This window comes from Neopsephotus bourkii, unplaced genomic scaffold, assembly GCF_033783945.1.
Source record: "Neopsephotus bourkii isolate Nb327-2 ecotype Australia unplaced genomic scaffold, CSIRO-AGI_Nbou_v1 NB_196, whole genome shotgun sequence".
Taxonomy (NCBI): domain Eukaryota; kingdom Metazoa; phylum Chordata; class Aves; order Psittaciformes; family Psittacidae; genus Neopsephotus; species Neopsephotus bourkii.
The window spans coordinates 12,558,951-12,577,844 of record NW_026900709.1 but is presented as its reverse complement, the minus strand read 5'-3'; the positions used below and the strand labels follow the sequence as shown (position 1 = coordinate 12,577,844).

Genomic DNA, 18,894 nt, shown 5'->3' with positions numbered 1-18,894 from the left:
AGCAGGGGCACATCGCCAGAGCTTTATTTTGTTGCAGTAGAGCTTCAAAGTCTCACAATTCCAAGTTTGCCTGCAAGTATAAATTCTTACTTGGACCATGTAGATCACAAGTCTGGTCACTGGTCTTGTCGGTAATGCATGATCATGTGTTGTCTATACTTCATAATCTCAGCAAAAATTAGGTACCTCAAAGGAATAATAAACTCTTCTCCAGTGGGGTATTTGTATGAAAATCATCAAACTATTCTGAAGCATAACGGGAGTTGGAAATAGTAGTTTGGACCCTGCAGAGAGTGGACTAATAGCTGAAGGAATATTACTGAGACAAATGACTGAGGCAATATGAAGTGATTTAGTTTACATCCTTTAGCTAGATTGTGTACATACAATTTTATGTTGTTCTTTTCTTTGTGGTCAGACATGGCTTTGCCATTTAAGATGGTAAAACTGGTAGGCAATTTTTAAATTACCATTTGTGTTGAACTCTCATGCTAGTGTACAGAACGTGCTATGGAGTCTCCAGCTGGGAGGTGGTTAAATAATAGACAAAGTGCCTGCTGTAAGTCTCTTCAAATCTCATTTGGCCTTTTGGTTTCCAGAAGCATGGTAAAGATCAAATCAGTTACGTTAATGAATAATACCTATCCAAAACTGTTGCTGTTTCCAAGTCCTCTTCTGCAAGGGAAGAGGGCTGTCTTAATTCTCTGGAATCTTTGTTTGCAGCAGTTTCTGATATCCTGTTACCATCATTAACCCACTTCTTCTGTAGGCAGCAACCTGTACTTGCTGACATGTCACCTCCTCACCCACACAGTCTGTTACAGGGAATCTGGCATCTTTCTGAATAGTTAGCAAAATCAGTATCACAACTGAGTTGAGCCATCTTTCCCACAGTGTGCTTAGTTTCCTTTATTTTTGTATTTTACTTTTATTCATGAAATACTTACTCATTATCCAGAATTCATCAAATGTTTCATGAACAGACCTAAGGGTGCCAACTGGTCCTTGTGGAAGCAGGGGACACCCCTGTGAAAAATAAGGTACCAAACTGTATTTTAGGGACATTTAATTTCCATTACCTTAACTGTAATTTGCAGGCAATCTTTATCGTTATCAGTATTTAGCCAGTTTGTGCATTCTGCCAAAACAGAAACCTGCATTGGAATTGGAGTTGAAATGAAACGTTCAACCCAACGTAAGAAACTGGGTGAATTTGGGTTTGAAGATAGAGCATTAGACAGATGGACTGTCTAATACGAGAGTCCTGTTTCTTGAGTCATCCAGAAAAACTTTACTGAAGTTTTGCTAAACAGTGTTTCTGATGCACATGGTCCATATCTTGCATTTTGTTAGTCTGCAGCCCTTGATAATGCTCATGGTATCATAAAATGCAAACTTTTCAAAATTTTTAAGAAGACTTTAACAGAGAGCTTCAAATGTGGTAGATTTTTTGCTGGAATCAAAGCATGCATGCCAGATTTTTTAACAGATTGATTCATGGCACCGAATCAATCTGTTTCCCGCTTTTTGATGTTGCGTTTTGAATTAGGAGTTACATTTATTTGTTAAAATGTGTTGTAGCTTGCCCTTTGATAAGTGTATAACCATAAACATCAACATATATGAGATTATTCTCATGTTACAAATTAATCATAAAAATCTTCATAGCACTATTAATATTTGAATGCTGAAACTATCTCTTCTTATCTTCATCACCATTAAAAAGAAACTTAGACACATACAACTGAAAAAGCATAATCCTTACTTATGGTAACTTCCAATAATTCTAAGCTGATGTTATTAAAAAATTAACCATAGCATATACAAATAACAGTTCTGGGGAGACCCGGCTAAACATTTCCTGGTATTCCAGGCTGATAATGACATATATCCTGTAATCCTGAGGTTTTTTGGCAAATAGAAAAAGTGATTGAAAACTTTGATGAGAGAGTTTTCAAGATCAAGTGATGCTTGGCTGCACTGTGCAATATATGAGCAATTAGCTGGAAGAAAAGATTAATTCATATTTTCCATTAATTTGTAGACAGACTCATGTCTCCAGAATTTAACATTAGCGTTATCAGCTGCAAGTGATGCACGGTGGAAGTTCAAACCATTTGGTGGTAGTACACTTTTAACATTTTTCAAATTATCCTAAGGTAGTTTTATCCCTGTCTTGAAAATAATCGGGCAGACAAGGAATTATTCCCATTTCAACAGTGCACCAATGAGTAATTTTGTGGGAGACATGCACTTTCATGGTTTGAGGCACGAGAGGAAAAAAATACTCCCTTTTCAATAAAGTGTTTAATTGTTCTCTTCTTTCAGTTGAGAGGTAATGTATTGTTGGCAGCACACAGTGCCTTTGTTCTGACAAGATCTATCACTTCTGGCTGTGGGCGGATTTGTAGGGTGTGGTTTCTCCCTGAGTTTAGGTTTCTCAGTCAGCCTTAGCTAAGATTGCCTGTAAATGAAGGAAAATCATTAGCAGACATGGTGTGAATTGGATCAACTTGTTGATCTACCTGAAAACCAGCTGCCACTTTGGAGGCTGTGTTAGGGCAGCAGCTCCCCGGTTAGGTTTGATGCAGGAGGGAGGGTGGCTTATAAAGCCATGTGTGGTTATCTAAGTGATTGTGTGACATTAGGCGTTACCTGAGTGTTCTTAATTATTTGCTAGCATTTTCTGTCACATCAACAGCTTTACTGATGCACATCTACTCAGATGGCCGTTCCTTCTAGTATGTAAAAAATCCTTTCTTCATTGTAGGGAGGTGCCCTTTGACCTGGTGCTGGAGCATCACCATTGCAGTTACAACTAAAACCCGTGTAGAGGTAAAATTCATGACAGGTTCCTGAAGAGTAATTAGTTTCAGCCTTTTGTGAATGCTTTCTCTGCTCTGTGGTGGTGAAGTCCCAGGCAATGTCCTGCCAGTGCTTAGTCCAATAAATATATTGGACAGGTACAATTTTAGATACCAGAAGTAAGGTAAGCCTAGCTGTAATCCTTCAAGCAAAATTGAACATCACTTCATTTTGCAGAGTTTTCCTTAAAGCTCATCCGGACCTTTCCCTAGGCAGAAAGGAGCTGCTTTCTCTTTCCATTCCCAATGCAGAGCTCTGATACTTTTTCATCACCTGCAAGTAGGTCACTGCCCTGGTATGGTAATTTGCTTTAAGAGCTGGTGTCCAGCTGCTTGTGTAGGCTATTGACCCTGAAGGAAAATACCAGAAAGGTCTGGGAAAGCCTCTACCAAACGAGTGGGATGCCCTGTCTTACGGATTTTTGATTGCAGCCATGTTTCCAAAGTGAGTTTTACAGTGTTCTCTCAGTCTTCAGTGTTAAATGTGGGGATGTCCGTGAACAAGGAGTGTTCCCTGTTTGCATGCACAACTTCTGCGTTGCCTGCCAGAGGCTGTTGTCCTCATCTGGTGACTTCTTACCTGGCTTCAGGTATAAAAGCAAAAGCTCAACATAATACCATAATAGGGTGGAAAGTCTGAAAGAGAAAATCACATCTGTGATTTTAATTCCAGAGGTGCAGTTCAGTGCTGTCTTTGTGCAGCACAAAAGGCAAACTTTGTCACTTACTGAAGGGGTGGGTCTGTTCAAGCTCACAAACACAGTGTATACCAACATGCAAACCTTAGTGTTGCTCTGCAAAGAATCAGATGGCTGATTTAACCTCTTCTGTACTTGTACAGCAAATCAATGAAATAAAGAATACCAATTCACAATCTCTGGGGACTAAATTTAAAATCTAAAAAAAAGTACAGGCTCTTAAAGTCTATGCCAGAAGATGACCCTGTTGAGCCTATGTACAGGATCAAACTGCAAAGGAAGTCTTTAGCTTCTTGATCCTTGCATGTTCTGTTGTTTAAAACATCAGGGATAGTGGTAATCACAGGTCTCTGGTTGTCTTCAAGCTTCTTCACTGTAATATATAGTATTTGAAGAGAAAGAACGGAGAGTTGAATCATCCCTAAATAGATTCTGGACCTCAAATTGTGAATTATATTGTTTTTTTTAGAGATAACTCCAGAGATAACAGATAGCTCCACTGTCTAAAATCATAGGATCGGATGCCTTATGAGCATATAGTATAACACTTTTTGCCCCTGAGAGTTTGCAGCACAGGTAGCTATGGCAAACAAAAGAGACTGAAATCATGAGCATGAGCTGATGGATGGAGAAACTGTAGTGCCGACAGAATAATTTGTGGAGGGTCTCATGGCAGCACTGCATCAACAGGATGAAATGGGTCATGCAGCTGCCCTCATGCCTGCTGCTCCTAGGCTAACACAGAGTTTAACAGTGGACATATGTGAAATGGCTCTCTAGATTTAGATGCTGTATTCCTTTTACTCAAGTTTTTGCCCTGAATTACCCAGCTTAGATGAGAAGCTGGATTTGGGGCATACATAAAAACAATGCATCACATGTCTGTAGAGTTTGGGAATTGTGTGTTGTGGGTGTTCTCTCCCTGTTCTAGAGAAACCAAACTGAAGTTTGGGAAGTCTGGTATGCAAGTCTGGCATACTTCCCCTCATTTCTTGTGTGGTTTTATATATACAGGTAGAGTTGAAGCGTAAGGTTAAGGCTACCAAGAAAATATTCTATAGTGCTTGGTCATGTATGGAGTCTTTAAAAGGCCTTTATTGTGCTAAAACCACCTGTAGAACCCCTAGTTACAATGATCTTCTCCATTCAGGATTGTATCATTTTCCCTGGTTTTTTTTTTTGTTTGTTTTCATTTATCCTTCCTTCTCCCCCACTCCCATATGAGCACATTCCTATAGCACTTGGAAATGTGCATCTGACAAGAAAGACCTGCTGCCTTTTTCTTTGACAGTTTGATGTGATGATATGCGAACCGCGGATAGCTTGCAGTGCTTCTAGACACCACATCCCAGTGCTGTTGATCTAGCAATATTTATTAGCATTAAAATGTAATTTGAAAATGGTTTTCGGTAATTAGGGGGGGCGGGAGGTGGGTTACAAAGCAATTGCTTTAATTTTTTTGGTGGTGTGCCTGTTTGAACCATGTGCATTTGTCACTGTGGTCTCTTTCTGAAGTATTTCTATTTTAAATCAGTGTTTGTTAAGATCTACTTGTGTGTCTGGTCTAACTTTCATATTAGAGATGTGAAAGAGAACATATGCAGGCAGCAGTCTGTACATTGTACGCTCTCTGCCTTACAGTTACTGCATCCTGTAGACAGAGTCTGTGTGGCTACAGTAGTCTTTTAATGTCATGTTTTAGTTTTCAGTTACACATTTCTGGAGTCTCCCTGACCACTGCTGTTACCTGATGGCGCCTATATTTCATCAAGTTTAGACAAGCAGTCTACCTGGACTTAGGCCCAGAGAAGCTGCTGCAACTGATGAACATGATCCTGTCGGCCCAGGAATCCAAGACCTGTAGTACCACAATTCCCAAGGGAATTGAAAGAAAACTGTGTTCAGGCCTGGCCTCCTGCTTTCTGTAGTATCTTTGTTGTTTTTAATATAGTATTGCCTTGTACTGATGGGTAGGTACCTCACCACAAATAAAATCCGGTATTACTTTGATGATAATTAGGATAAAAGATTCTTTTTATCCTAGACTGCAGACAGAAGCAGTGACAAGCAAGAGCACAGGTAGCAACAGAAGTTACTATGACATCTCTTGATTACTGCTTACAAATAAAGTGACAAGTTATTAAACAAAATAGCAAAAAGTGTTGTAGCACTAGTGTTATATTGTTGGGGTTTTTTACTACACTGTCATTTTCATGCTTCCAGAGTTTAGTGGATACAGTTGCATATTTTAATACTGTTCTTGCATGTTTCCCTTTAATCTGTTTCATTCTGTTGGAAAAGCTTCACTATATAAACATTGTCTATTATTTTAGCTGCAGAATATTATCAGGTGGATTTTTTTTAATCTAAAAAATGTTTTTAGAATTTTTTTATGATTGCAGAGTGAATGTTTGTGTTCAGTGTAATTAAATTTAATGGCATTTCCCGTACATTTTAGTTTGCTCTGATATGCCTTTATTTTCATCAGGAGTTGTAAGTTTGACTTCTTTGTTTTTAAAAGCATCGAGTTGGCAGTCAGACACAATTGCACTTTAAAGCATTGAAATCGTTGTCTTCAGATTCTTGTAAATGTGGGGAACATGCAGTTTCTGCTTAACGCTCAAGAGCTATTTCTTCATGTTGTTTTGGTTTGTGTTGCATAGGTTTTTTCCTTTTGTAAACTTAAAAAATTAAGATGGAGAAGAGTAATTAAAAGCTGCTTCTTCCTTCCTATTGCAGCTTTTATGTCCAGGTCAACCGGAGAGGCAAATGGAACATGTTAGTTACTCTTTTTAGCTGCATGCATCTTTGCTGTTCTTCATTTATCCTTTACTGCTCATGTTTACTCAACTAACATGTTATACCATTACTTGTAGAGAGACTTTTTTTCCTTGCGTCCTTAAGAAAACATGAGGAAAAATTTGCCTTCAACTATTGTTTGGTGTTCTGTTATTGTAACAGTTTGTCTGACTTAGCTCAGGTTTAGGAAAATAAATGTTTACCCTGGAAGGAGCTACGGTGGCTGGAGAACTTGTAAAGCTCTGGGTTCATGAATGTGAAGACTGAGCAGATAAGGATGCTCAGATTTACTTATTTAAATCTAGTGACTAGTAAACACCTGAAATAAAGATGCCATTAGTAACAACTGATTATTCTTTTTCATCTTATAAGGAAATACAAGATCGGCTGTAGTGCAGTACAGGTATTATTCACTTATTTCAGGCTTCCTGTCTGCTCAAGTTTGACAATCCTCGTATTTCTGAGTAAGTGTGTGTGTGGGGGTGTTGTTTGTTTGTTTGTTACAAAAAAAAAAAGCATGAGAAAGAATCTTGTCAGATCTTTGTATGCCTCAAAAAAGTAAAAGTACAGTCATGTGGTATAATTGCATTAAGGGTTTTTTTCCAGTCACTAGCAAGGGAGAGTTACTGCTTTTGCTAGACAAAGTTCATTCCAAGTTTTTGATTGTTCAAGAATGCCTGAGGAGTGAAGCTGAAGTTGTTTGTTTGCATCCTAGCAGTACTTGGAGGCCACAGGAATCAGGTTTCTGTTGTCTAAAATGTAGAAATCTCCTGCCTTGGACACTGTACAGAAATTTGAAAAATTAATAAGGGATAGAGGCTTTTGCCAGCACAGAGGCTTTCTCAGCTCATTGCACAGTTGCAAATCAGTCTCCTGCATCATCTTACCTTAGTGTCTTGTGGACTTCCCACTTCCTGGACTCGGTGGTCCTGGCGAGAGCTGTCCTTGAGTACTTGCCTTCTTCAGAAATGGGAGCCTCTCCTGCTAGTCTGCTGTGGTCCTCAGTGAAAGTTCTGCAGCTGCGTGGCTGAAGAGAAGGCATGGTATCAACACAGGGTGGGGCTCATGTCCCTCATGGGACTAGGAGCCAGGAGCTAGGGATTTTGAGGCTGAAGGTATGCGTGGACTTGGGTAAGCCACTGAACATTCTGTGTCTTTCTCCACCTACAATGCAGATATTTATCTACCTTGCAGGTGCGTTGGTTGAGATTAATGAGTTGTTTGTAAAGCACTTCGAGGATGAAAAGCACTATAAAAATGCTAAGTATTATTATGTATGAGCTCTTGAGTGCATAATGGCTGTTTGCCTGCCAGTATTTAAAGCAATTTGTTGCACACTAAGTATGAAAGGCACTGTATGAAGTCAAGTTCTAGTTTCCATTTAAGAAAAGTCACTCATGTCACACCACTGGTCTTCAGTATTATCTAGAGTAAAAACAGACAACAAGATTTTTTAAAAGGAACCATTTCAAAACTTTAAAATTGTGTTGCTATTATAAAGGTTTCTTCTTAATTGGTCATTTCTTACTCTTTATACATCTTGGGTTCTGTTTGCCAAATTCTCAGGTCTTCTACCTTCTTCTGTTTTGCCAAATGCTTCTTCTGTCCTTTCTTATGCTTCTGTTTGAACTGCCATAACTTTTCTCTCCCTGACCTTTCTGACTGTCTCTGCCAGTTATCACCAAAGCTCCTGTTCTTTGTGCTCCTTCTGCTTAGTGAGTCTTGCCACGTTGCACAGGTTTCCTCTGCCCGTCCCTCACTTTGGTGATTCCTGCACTGAGGCTTCTCCTGCTCTACTGCCCCAAGGAGTTTCCTGCTCTGGGTGCTTGCTGCCAGTGCTGCATGATATGGTGCTTTTATTCATGTTGCTTCCCAATAAACGTCAGAGTGAACTGCCTGTCGAGCTGGCAAAAACAACCACCAAAACAGCAACACTGCTCTGTGTTTTGAGAGCAGACCTCCCTGTCTGTGACCTGTTGGTTCACTGATCTTCAAGCTATTTGAGCATGGGTTTTTCTATGCATTCTCCAGTGGCAGTGTGGACTCCCATGTAGGGCTCTTAAACAAATTGATAATGAAATTGCTTTGTGAAAAAAAATCCCTGGTTTTCTGAAATTACAAGTTGAAACAACTGCATATTGTTTATTATTTCCAACCCTAACCATTCTATTTATCAGCACCATACAGTCTGTCCAGCCTGGATAATAAAATACTTTGGCCCCAAGTACTGTGGTCTGCGACATCAGGTTAGAGATGTGAAAGAAACAAGCGCCCCATCTTAAATAGATTCACACTTATATATAATTAATTCAGTGCAGTTCCCTTCACTTTATAAGGCATGTCACATAATCAGAGAATTCATGTTTTAACCGTAGGAGTAAAATGTGAGAGAGTAGGTTTGAAAATTCATATACCACACAGTTAAGGTCTTGTAGTTTATCATATGCAGTTCAGGCAGGAAAATACAGTATGTGGCTATGTTTGGTATGTTAAGAAGTGTCAGAATTCACTATTTTGTTTCAGTTATTGCGTTATCATGCTATGTTTTTAAAAGGATCTTGGAGAAATTATTTAAGATAATATTTACAAGTTTATTGGCAAAGGGCTTTATCCGTATGATAACTGGCTGTTCCTTGGAAGTGGTTATTACATATGTCCCTGGGCAAAGGAAGCTGGAATTTCTTTTATTTTTTTAATTCCCTTAAGATCATTCATATTAAAAACTTTTGACTGGAAAACAATCTGGAATTTTTTTATGACATAGAAATAAAGTATGGAAAGTTTGTTTGTTTATTTCATTAAATGACTTATTCCCTGGGGAGTTCTTATTTTAGAGCCTCAGTAGATGTTTTTCCCTTTACTTAATTTCTGAACAAAGAGGAAAATGTTGGAAACCAAGTGTTCAACAAACTGCCCGGCTGCATGGAAGCCTTAGAAAAGGGGAATAAAGGGCTCTTCAGAGGTCTTTTGGCAGGCGTACTTTGTAGCATGCAGCCTGAGAAAACTTTCATGAGTGTTTTTGAAAGTCGCACTGTTCTCTTTCGAGCTCAGATGATAAATAACCAGCCACTCTAACCAGCTGTATAGTCTCCAACTTTTTTACACTTTAAAGATGTTTATTTTCAGGTATTCATGGTTAAAATGCTTATTTAAAGCTATGTTTCAATTTCAGATCAAGCTCATTTTGAACCATGAAGGAGTATTGCAGTAATGAGCACGATCTAAGTTTATATAATAATAATTATGGCATATCAGATGTTCTTTAAAAGAGCATGTGCACTTACATTGTCTGTTTTCATGTTTAGATGTACATAAACTTAAATTAGGTCTGGTCTTACGTTTTTTTTTTCATTATGACAGTCAACAGAGGTGGCATAACATTGAAAGAAAATGGCAAAGACATAGTCTGTTTGTCACATAAATTCCAGCTCTTCAGTCTCAGGTTTTCTGATAGACACAGGTGATGAGAAGAGTTGGAAAAAGCAGCAGTGAGGTCCTAACCTCTTTTTAGAAGTCGTAGAAATGAGATGCCTTATGTAATAAATGCTCCAGTCACTGCAGGTCTACTTGTATGCTGCTTGGGTTGGTAGCTCTTGAATGTGCTTGTAAACTGATCTGGAGTTGTTGAGTTGTCATTCTCTACTGGACAAAGTGGGTAGTTGTCTTGCAAAGATGTCCTGGTTTAACACGGTTGGTCTGAGAATCGAGTCACACTGTTCCGTCATGGTAGGCAGTGATAAGGCTTAATTTCATTGACGTGCATTCTGAACTAGCACCTGTGAGGTGACGGGGAAGGTCTCACCTTTGCGAATGCTTTCTGATTGTTCTGCACTGATTATTATTAACATACTTCTTATGGCTTATGACAGAGACAAAGTTCTTTAAAGAAATAAATAGTGTGACTTGTCTGGGTTTATAAAGATTTATTCATGGTCTGGCACACCCTGCCAATTCGGCAGAAGCTCAGTTCATGAGAAGAGTTATCTTCTGGGAAAGCTTAAATTGGTTCCTCGTAAAGGTCAAGTTATACTAGCAAGAATTACTTGGTGCTATAGTTCTGTTCCGATGGTTTTCTGAGTAGGATTGTTATGTTGTCTGAGAGTTTTCGGTTGTAGAGTACTTTCCTTAACTGATACATGCTTTCTAGGAAGACTTTAATTGCAGAACAACCCAAAGAATGCAGGAGAAGTGTCTGTTTCTAAAACCAGCTTGATAATGACAGTCTTGTTTTTGTTCATTTAGGGTCTGTTTTGTCCTAATAACTCCTTTGAAAAACTGTTTCACAAAATTTGGTATGGAATAGGAAGGTGTTAGACAAATTTCAGCAGCTTTTGGTGCAAGTATCCTCAGCTGTGGGAACCAGCAGGAGGTTGCAAACAGGTTGGTGGAAGGTTGGCAGCTGGAGGTTCAGCCAGCTGAAAATAATCTGCTGGGGTGGCTGAGGTAGAGACACTGATTCTGTTCTGTCCCCTCTGGTGTGACAAGTGGTGATGATGGACTGCACCATGAGCAGGCACAGCAGAGGCACTGCGCCATTGCAGGGGGAGCAGCCACATTGGAATCAACGTTGCTATAGCTGTTTGCTCAGTGAATGCAAATTGGGAGTCCCGATGTTTACAAAGTTGTGGCCAGGGCCATAAAATTTGAACTCACAGTCACATCACTTTGCAGTAGGCCATGTGGGTGGATTGAAATGGACTTCACATTTTCCATAATCTCCCAGTATGTGCCTGTTTCTTGTGTGACACACAGAAAGCTATGCAGTCTTTTTCCCCAGTCATGTTAAATTTTATTTAGAGGTAATAAATGCCTTTTTTTTTTTTTTAAATCAGATTGAATGGGAAGCCTTTGCAATTTTCTTTTATTTTTATACAATTAGTATCTTTTTGTTTGTTTGTTTCTTACATCATTTCTGCCTCCAAAGCTGTTTCTATCTAACCAAAGCCCCAGATAAATAAACACATAAGTGAGCTGTGTTATGGTTGAAACTTTTCTCACTTGCAAGAGCCTGGCTCCTGTCAGAGCAACTGGGAGATCCAGCTGTGGGCTCAGGTTGCTGCCCATACCGGCCTGTTTCTCCAGTGCACGATACTATGCAAATCTGTATATTTAAAGCACAAACCTGTAACAGCAGCAGCAAAAAAAAAGAGAGTTGGAGTGGATGTTTGACAAATCACACAAGACCATCTCAAAGTTCCGAGTGGAGTTTACAAATTAGTAATTAGTTAAGTGGGATGTCCCGTGGAGAATTTCATGGATTACTGCCCAGCTTTGCAGACAAGGTAGCTAAACCTGGTCTGAAGAAATGCCTGTCATATTCAGGTGGCAAGTTAGATTATCTTCATCTTGTTCAAAGCAAAACATTTATTGCTTCTTATAGATTTACTATCTGTGCAGAAAAGAGCTGTGTAAGCTCTTTTCAGTCTAGACAAAAGAGTTGGAGACCTAATTCCTTGTGAAGACCCTTTGCTTTATCTATTTTAGAAAATCAGATGGTGGAGTAGTCCGATAAACTGCACAAAGTGAGTGAATAGGGTGGTGAATATAGTTCAGAAATGAAGTATTCTGCCTGTGTGGGGAGTGGCTGTCATGAGCCTTGCCATCCCTGTCTTTGGAACACCATATGAAATAGAGAGGTGTTATGTGGGTGACTGATACCTGCAAGGTGTGCATCAGGGGAAGTGGCTGGGAGCAAGGTCAAGATTTGGTACTACTTACAAAGGTCAAGACCTGCAAGGTCAAGAGAGGTGCTGCCTGAAGTACAGCTAGATGCATGATCCTCTCTCTAGGAGCTACGCAGCTGCCATAATTAGTGATTTATCATCTTTGTTTCAACAAGATGAGTGCTGCTGGCAGTTCCTCCAGGAAATCTCCCACAGCAGTAGCTGGGGTGTTGACCACGGGATATGAGGCCGTGGAGAAACACAGAGGTCCATCCTTACCACTCAGGGCTCCCATCTAGCTTTTGGGAGCCAAATGTGATGTTTTCTCACTGGAAAGCAAAGGGCCAGATGAGCAGGGCTGGAGCCAGTCCAAACATGTGCTTTAGAAACTTGCAGATGTGGAATGTCTGTTGTCTTAACTCCTCAAGATGTGCATTCTATGGGACAGAGTGCAGGGGAAATGCATGTGCCAGATATTGACCTGCATGTGGGCTGTCACACCATGAAATAATATGCTGACCTCTCTTCCATGTTCCCAAAACCTAGAAAAGGTCATGGCAAAGACTTTACCTTAATTATCACAGCGGTAGTTATTGTTCAATTTACTGTAAATCAGCCATCATGTCAGTGCCCACTGATGCCTTAGCTCTGTGCACTGCACAGTTACTGCCTCCAGTAAAATATCACTGGCTGTGCTGATATCAGTGTGCCTATATAAAGATGGATGTGAAGAGCAGACACTGGTGAAGCTTAACCATCCATTGCTGGCTGTCTAGCCCTGATAAAGGAGGAGGTAAGGAGTCCCATTACCCACCTACCCGTTGCCTCACAGCCCATACATCCTGTCCCCAAGAAGTTTGGACTTCTCTTGCATTGTCCAGCAGGATTAGCCCAGTGGTATGAACCATGGTGCGGGGTTCCCCAGGCAAGCTTTTTCCAGCCCTGTTACACTGTATTATAATTAAACACGCAATCTCTGCCTTTGTAGCAATTTTGTACCGTGGCAGAACTCTTGTGTTTCAGACAATCTTGATCTGAATGTTTGGTACTTGATCATCCTGTTGCTTTCTGTGCGTTTATACTTATGTTCTTTCCTTTTAGCATTTATTAGAACAGCTTCCTTTTCCTCAGAAGTGCTATGTTACTTATAAATTGCCTTTTTATTTGCATTATAACATGTATGAAATGGGCCATAAATGATGGCTACATGGCTTGAGAGTAGAGCCCTTCATTTTGATGTGGTTTATAAACAGCTGGCAATAAATGATCTGATCCTGTGTCCTTTGACTTTAGTGGGAGTTTTCCAACAAGCGTAGTTACGCAAGAGCAGCCCGTCTGCCAGCATCGCGTCAGCGGGCAACATGCCTTTGCATTCAGCACTGTTGCATGTCCCCGTGCCAAGAACGAATTTTGCCGATTCAGATTTGCTCAGTTTGTCAACACACAGCTCCCATTGAACTTTGTGGGACAAGAATCAGTCTTGGCATAGGGCCGCAGGCAGCCCAGGGAGCGCTGCCCACTGCCAGCACCAGCAAGAGGAGCAGCACCCAGCCTCGGTTCCACAGTTTGCAAGGGTCTCATCTCCTGTAGCATGTGTTTGCTGTTATTTAACCAGTGGGTAGAGTCAATGATAAAAAGATTTCCTAGGTTAGTTTTCAAAGCTTGGTTTTGTCAGGTTTTTTGTGGCTGTCTGTATGATTAATGTGAATAGGAAAATACTGTTGACCCATTTAAATCATGTTAGACAACATCCATTGCTCATCTGCATAATGAAATACACACTGAACATTACAGCCTAAGAGCCAGTGAACTACAAGAATAATATTTTACTCATTTAGATTATGAAGTAAAATACAGGACATTAGTACTAATCATAGTATTAAATTTTAAACCATGCAAATTGTAATTGTCAGTGAAAAAGAGCTGTAAGTTGAAAAGGCTATTAACATTTCAGCTTTAACAGTTAATACGAGTAATCTTTTTTTGCTAGTGTGCAGCTTTGAGAAGTCTATGTGCAAAGCGCTTAATTGTAAGTGCAGGAGTGTTTGGTTTATATCATTATTTAATTTCAGTTGTTAAAGGAATGTTAGAAATATTAATTTGCAGTATTAAAAAGTATTAACAATTTATATTACAAAGTATAAATTGTAATCTTTACTTGGATGAAATTAAATTTAAAAGGCAAATTATTAGTAACAGAGAGATTAAATCATTTTAAGCGTTTATTTAAGTACCAGAGCAAAAATGAAACCTTTGAAAATATTGATTTTGTTAAATAGAAACATAATTTTCAGCATTTTAAACTAAATACAAATTTTAAAGTACTGAATTTAGGCTGTCAGGTTTCTATGGTTACCTACCTTTCCAGCAGTTTGGTGAGATGTGTAAATAGGCCTATGAGTCACTTGTAATTATTTGGTTTTGCTTGTTATAGTTGTAATTCTGTGTTCAGTTTGAATCTAATATAGTTCACACCACATGCTTTGGTTTATGTATATTTTAGTCCATATGATTGACAGTGATTGAGCATTTCTTATGGAGTGCTTGGGTTTTTTTGTCATAAGTGATGTATGTTGGTATTTCTGAAAATGTAAACAACTTCTTCCTGTATCACTGTTTGATAAACAGGGAGTTCTGTGATAAGAAAGAGGTCTTTGTAAATGTTACACAAGGAGATAAGTGAAAAAAAAGAAAACGAGCTCCTAAACATTATACCATACTCTTCCAAATTCAATCCATACTCCTATCATTATAATTTATTCAGTGACCCAAATGCCATGTATTTATGAATAAGCTTCCAAGTTACACATTAATAGCACATACTAATGACTGACAGGTTTAAAAATAAACGTTTTAATCATGATGCTACAAGTTATCTGCAGCAAGCTCTTGATTGGAACATCTTCCTTGTGCACAGCATCTTGGGGGGGCAGAGGGGAGAAAGAGCTTATTTCCACCACCACCACCACCACCACCGTAGTTTAGTAGAAACAGCTGTAAACTCTTACACCTCTCTGCTCATGTATTTTGAAGTCCAGGTTATAGGATGAATTCCCCAGTGTTACACTCTTCACTCTAGCGAAGGATACGTATATGTTTTCTCAGTAAAGACTCACTGTCCTAATGTAACTTGTGTTTTCATGTGAAAACAAGACAATTCAAGCAATTAACATTTAATACAAGGCAAGAAGCACCATCAGCTGTAATTTTTACCAGATGAATAGTAATGTAATCTTAATTTATTAAGGTATTCATCACAAAATTGTGAGCAGCATACACTTTTTTATTATTGTTATTATTTTTAAGGGAAGACTGGCTTACCATTCAGAAATCATCTTGTATCCTTACAGATTCAGCTGCAGGTATGTTGAAAATAATTATTGCAATTGGTCTTATGTTCTGTGCTGGGAAAAGACTCCTGCCTGCCTGTTATCTTCCTGTGTCTCAAGCTATGCAGAAAATCCTGGTACAATGTTCAGGAGCACTCCTAAATTTTCTGAGGAAAAATTACTCTTATTTTAGCAGCTTTGAAAGGGTGTCTGAGGGAAACGTTTTTTTGTGGTGATTCAGACATGTTTTTTCCATTTCAGGTAGAAATTCAGGAGTTTAAAGTAGTATTTATTTTTAACGTGTAATGTGGTATCAGGCGTGTATGTAGGACATAAACATGCCAGTTGAAAAACAGTTGTTTCACAGCACACCTGAAAAGATTTTATCCCAGTAGGATTCAATGAATGTTAGAGCTGTGGGTGGGTGGATGTAAACAACAAGACTCAGTATTGTGTGTATGTGTGTAAGAACTACTTGAATAGCTTATTATTTTAATCCGAAACAACTGCTATTTTTAAAACTAACTTGTTCCAACAGTTCTTACTTCCCTACAAAACCAAAATTTAAGAAAGTAACCAGTCTTTCAAGTGAAAGTAGTTTCTCCAATCTTTTTAAAAACCTGAAGGTAGATAGATAATGAATGAAAGATGTATTTAAATATGTAAACTTGAGCAGATATGTTTCTCATTCCAATTTATTCTCTTTATGATAAATTAATTTACTCAATATAGGAATGCAGTAACGTAAGAGGAATGTTTCTCCTGCTAGTCACAGAACTTGAAACTTGCCAGATGCCATGATCTGGAGCCTAAATTCCCCTGATATTAACTGTGTGTGAAACTCTTAATATTGCTTTGCCCAGCTTTTGTACCTGACTTGTTTCATTTTGCTGTGATACTGCTGTAGGCAACACTTTATTTTCTATTGGAGAAAGAAAATGTAGTAGAAATAACACTAGGATGGAAGGCTCAACTGTTCCCAAAGTTAAGCCTGTACAATCCAGTCCCACTTCTGTAACTGACAATTAATTTCCTTTGGTATATGAATGAATACAATTCAGATATAGTATTTTTTTAAATCATACCATAAAATGGGAAAGTGCTGTTTAATGAGATCAGAATTTTACTCAGTCAATTTCTTAGATTGCCTTGGTGTGACTCTGTGTGTGTGTATATATATATATATATACATACACAACTGCTTAACTGGTTGAAGGGGTTTTTAAGCATTTAAAATTAATTTCTCCTTTGTTTTCTTGTTTGTTAAAGTTGCACTCTTGGTTGCTGCTGATAAAAGGTGGCACTGAGCCAGCTTCCTGAAGGAGCTGTGGGGAGGGTCATGGCTTGTCATGACCTGGGCACCGTTACTTGAATGTTGTTATTATTGAGATGAAGTACCCTTAGGCTGTCATCCTTCCTGTAAATAGAAGAGGTTCTGATTCTCTGTGGTTTCCCAGTTTACCAACTTGTAGAACAGCTATTTTGTTTGCCCTAAGTTTGAGTGAATAATGAATTAGAAGACCGGCACTATTCCAGAAGGCACTGATTCATCATTTTAGTGTGCTGGTCTAGACTAAAAATAAGTAAAGCCAAACAAGAATGTACTTCCATATAGTTTATAAATTTGCAGCCAATTAAAAAACTCATTTGTATTGGTGTGCAGCAAATACAAATTGTCCGGTTCCGCTGTCCGTGAAATAAGGTCAAAACTGTAATTAACAGGGGCATAACTGGTCCTCAGGGCCAAACTTAACTTTTTCCGTGTCATGGAAGAGTCCAGTGGTGTTGGTAGAGGGGCTGCTTCTGCTCCCTTGGAATCAGTGGGTGTTCGGCCATTGCTTTGCGTTATTGCCTCTTACGAGGGTAATGAGAACAGCAATTCTGTTAATACCTTTATTAACTAAACAACTTCAGTCGTTAGTTTCCAGTTAATTTCAATTATTAAATAAACCAATGCCAAATTAGAATATAATGTTTGTGAGCTACTGGCCCATGTTTCAGTTTGTACAGTCATAAGCATGCTGTTGTTGAGGTTTTTACCAATGTGTTGCTGTTGTAATTGAAGTCATATCTATCCTGATGAATATTTCATTTCCCCAATCATGTTATTAAAACCAGAGTGGTTTTACCCTTTCATTTCTGTTTTCTCTTCTCTGATACCATCGTGACAGCTGTGGCAGTGTCCTGTTTACAAATTGCTGCTAGTCCCTTTTTCAGTAGTCCTTGTGGGTTTTGTTTTCCCCTAATATGGGCAATTAGGAGGAAATATTTCTCACGAGCATGGACTTGCTCTTATCCTTGTAATGACACAGTCCTGCAATCCAGGAAACAGTGCTGCATGGTGTCCATGTCCACAATTTCCTGATGTGGGAAAAACGTGTGGAAAGCATCTGGAGAGGAGGAGACCCCCTTTACCAGCTTGTTTCCTGTAAGCGAAATTGGAAGACCTTGTCTGTGCAAATAGATTTCAAAATAGAGTCTGCCCTTTGACTGTCTCCATAATTACACAGCGCTCTCTGTATTTTATTTGGCTGCCAGAGCAGTTAACCCCTGGAAGTAAGGGGCTGATGATGGCATGACCAGCACGGGTATGCAGACATGACCATGTGAATACACTCTTGTTTGGAGCAGCCTGTCGTCAAGACCTCGTTACAATATACTTTTACCAAATTTAAAAATTATTTTGTGTTGGGCTGTGCTGGATGTTACATCCATAATGTACAGAAAGCACAGAGGTAGGTATTAGCTGCAAAAATGAAAAAAAAAAAAAAAAGAGAAAAGGAAAAAAAGTTCTTTCTTGGCTTTGATGTAATCAACATCTGTCAACAGAATGAATTTGCTTTTGTTTAATTTCAAGGGCTCTTGTCCTTCTACTTTGCCCAATCAGTTTCAGCTTCTGCCTCAGGCATTTCCCTGTGTTGTTCTTTTTTTTTTATCCCCCCCTTTTTTTTTCCTTTTTTTTCCTTTTTTTTTTTTAAGCAAATGCACAGGTTATTGCTTGTGAAATGTGAGCTGCTCTTTTGCTGCACAGGTTACACAGAGTTGGAGAGAACCTTTAATCTTTCCCATCCAATTTCTGAAGCTTGGACGTACCATTGCAACACGGGGATTACAAAGTCAGTGTTTTAAAAGACAGTTAGAATTACAAGTAAATGATCTTTCAAACCACAACCATTATTTTGGATTGGAACATTTGGTAATTAACAGTAAAAAGCTATATATTCTTACCTAGTTGCATTGGTTGGATTCCACATACCCATAGTGATTTTTAATAACTCACTTTAAACTTTAGTCCTCTGAAGTTTCAGCAAAAATAATATTTGCATAAGAAGTAAAATTATAATATTGAAAAGACCTGACAAGGCAAATTAAAATCCCTAGTGTTTTACTGTCAAATGCATGTATCCTAAGAAAATCTCCACAGTCATTCTTTTTTCAGTAAAAAAAAAAAATTCACGTCTTTTGAAAGTAGTTATCAGAACAATGGTTTTGATGTTGTTAATTGTTCATATACACTAAGATTTACTTTACCAAGAGCAAG

The 18,894-nt window shown here is 38.8% G+C and overlaps 1 protein-coding gene across 2 annotated transcripts in view; it reads left to right on the top strand.

The window, feature by feature from the left end:
• Positions 1-18,894, top strand: part of METAP1D (methionyl aminopeptidase type 1D, mitochondrial) — a 48,826-nt gene that overhangs the window by 3,302 nt on the left and 26,630 nt on the right. Inside the window, exon 1 of one of the 2 annotated variants that reach the window (XM_061380346.1) lies at positions 17,535-17,781. The exons of the other annotated variant lie outside the window; for it this stretch is intronic. Within the exon in view, the coding sequence (XP_061236330.1) occupies positions 17,718-17,781 (64 nt within the window). The 5' untranslated portion in view covers positions 17,535-17,717. Of the gene's footprint in view, positions 1-17,534; positions 17,782-18,894 lie in introns of those variants that run through there. 2 annotated transcript variants of the gene reach the window in all.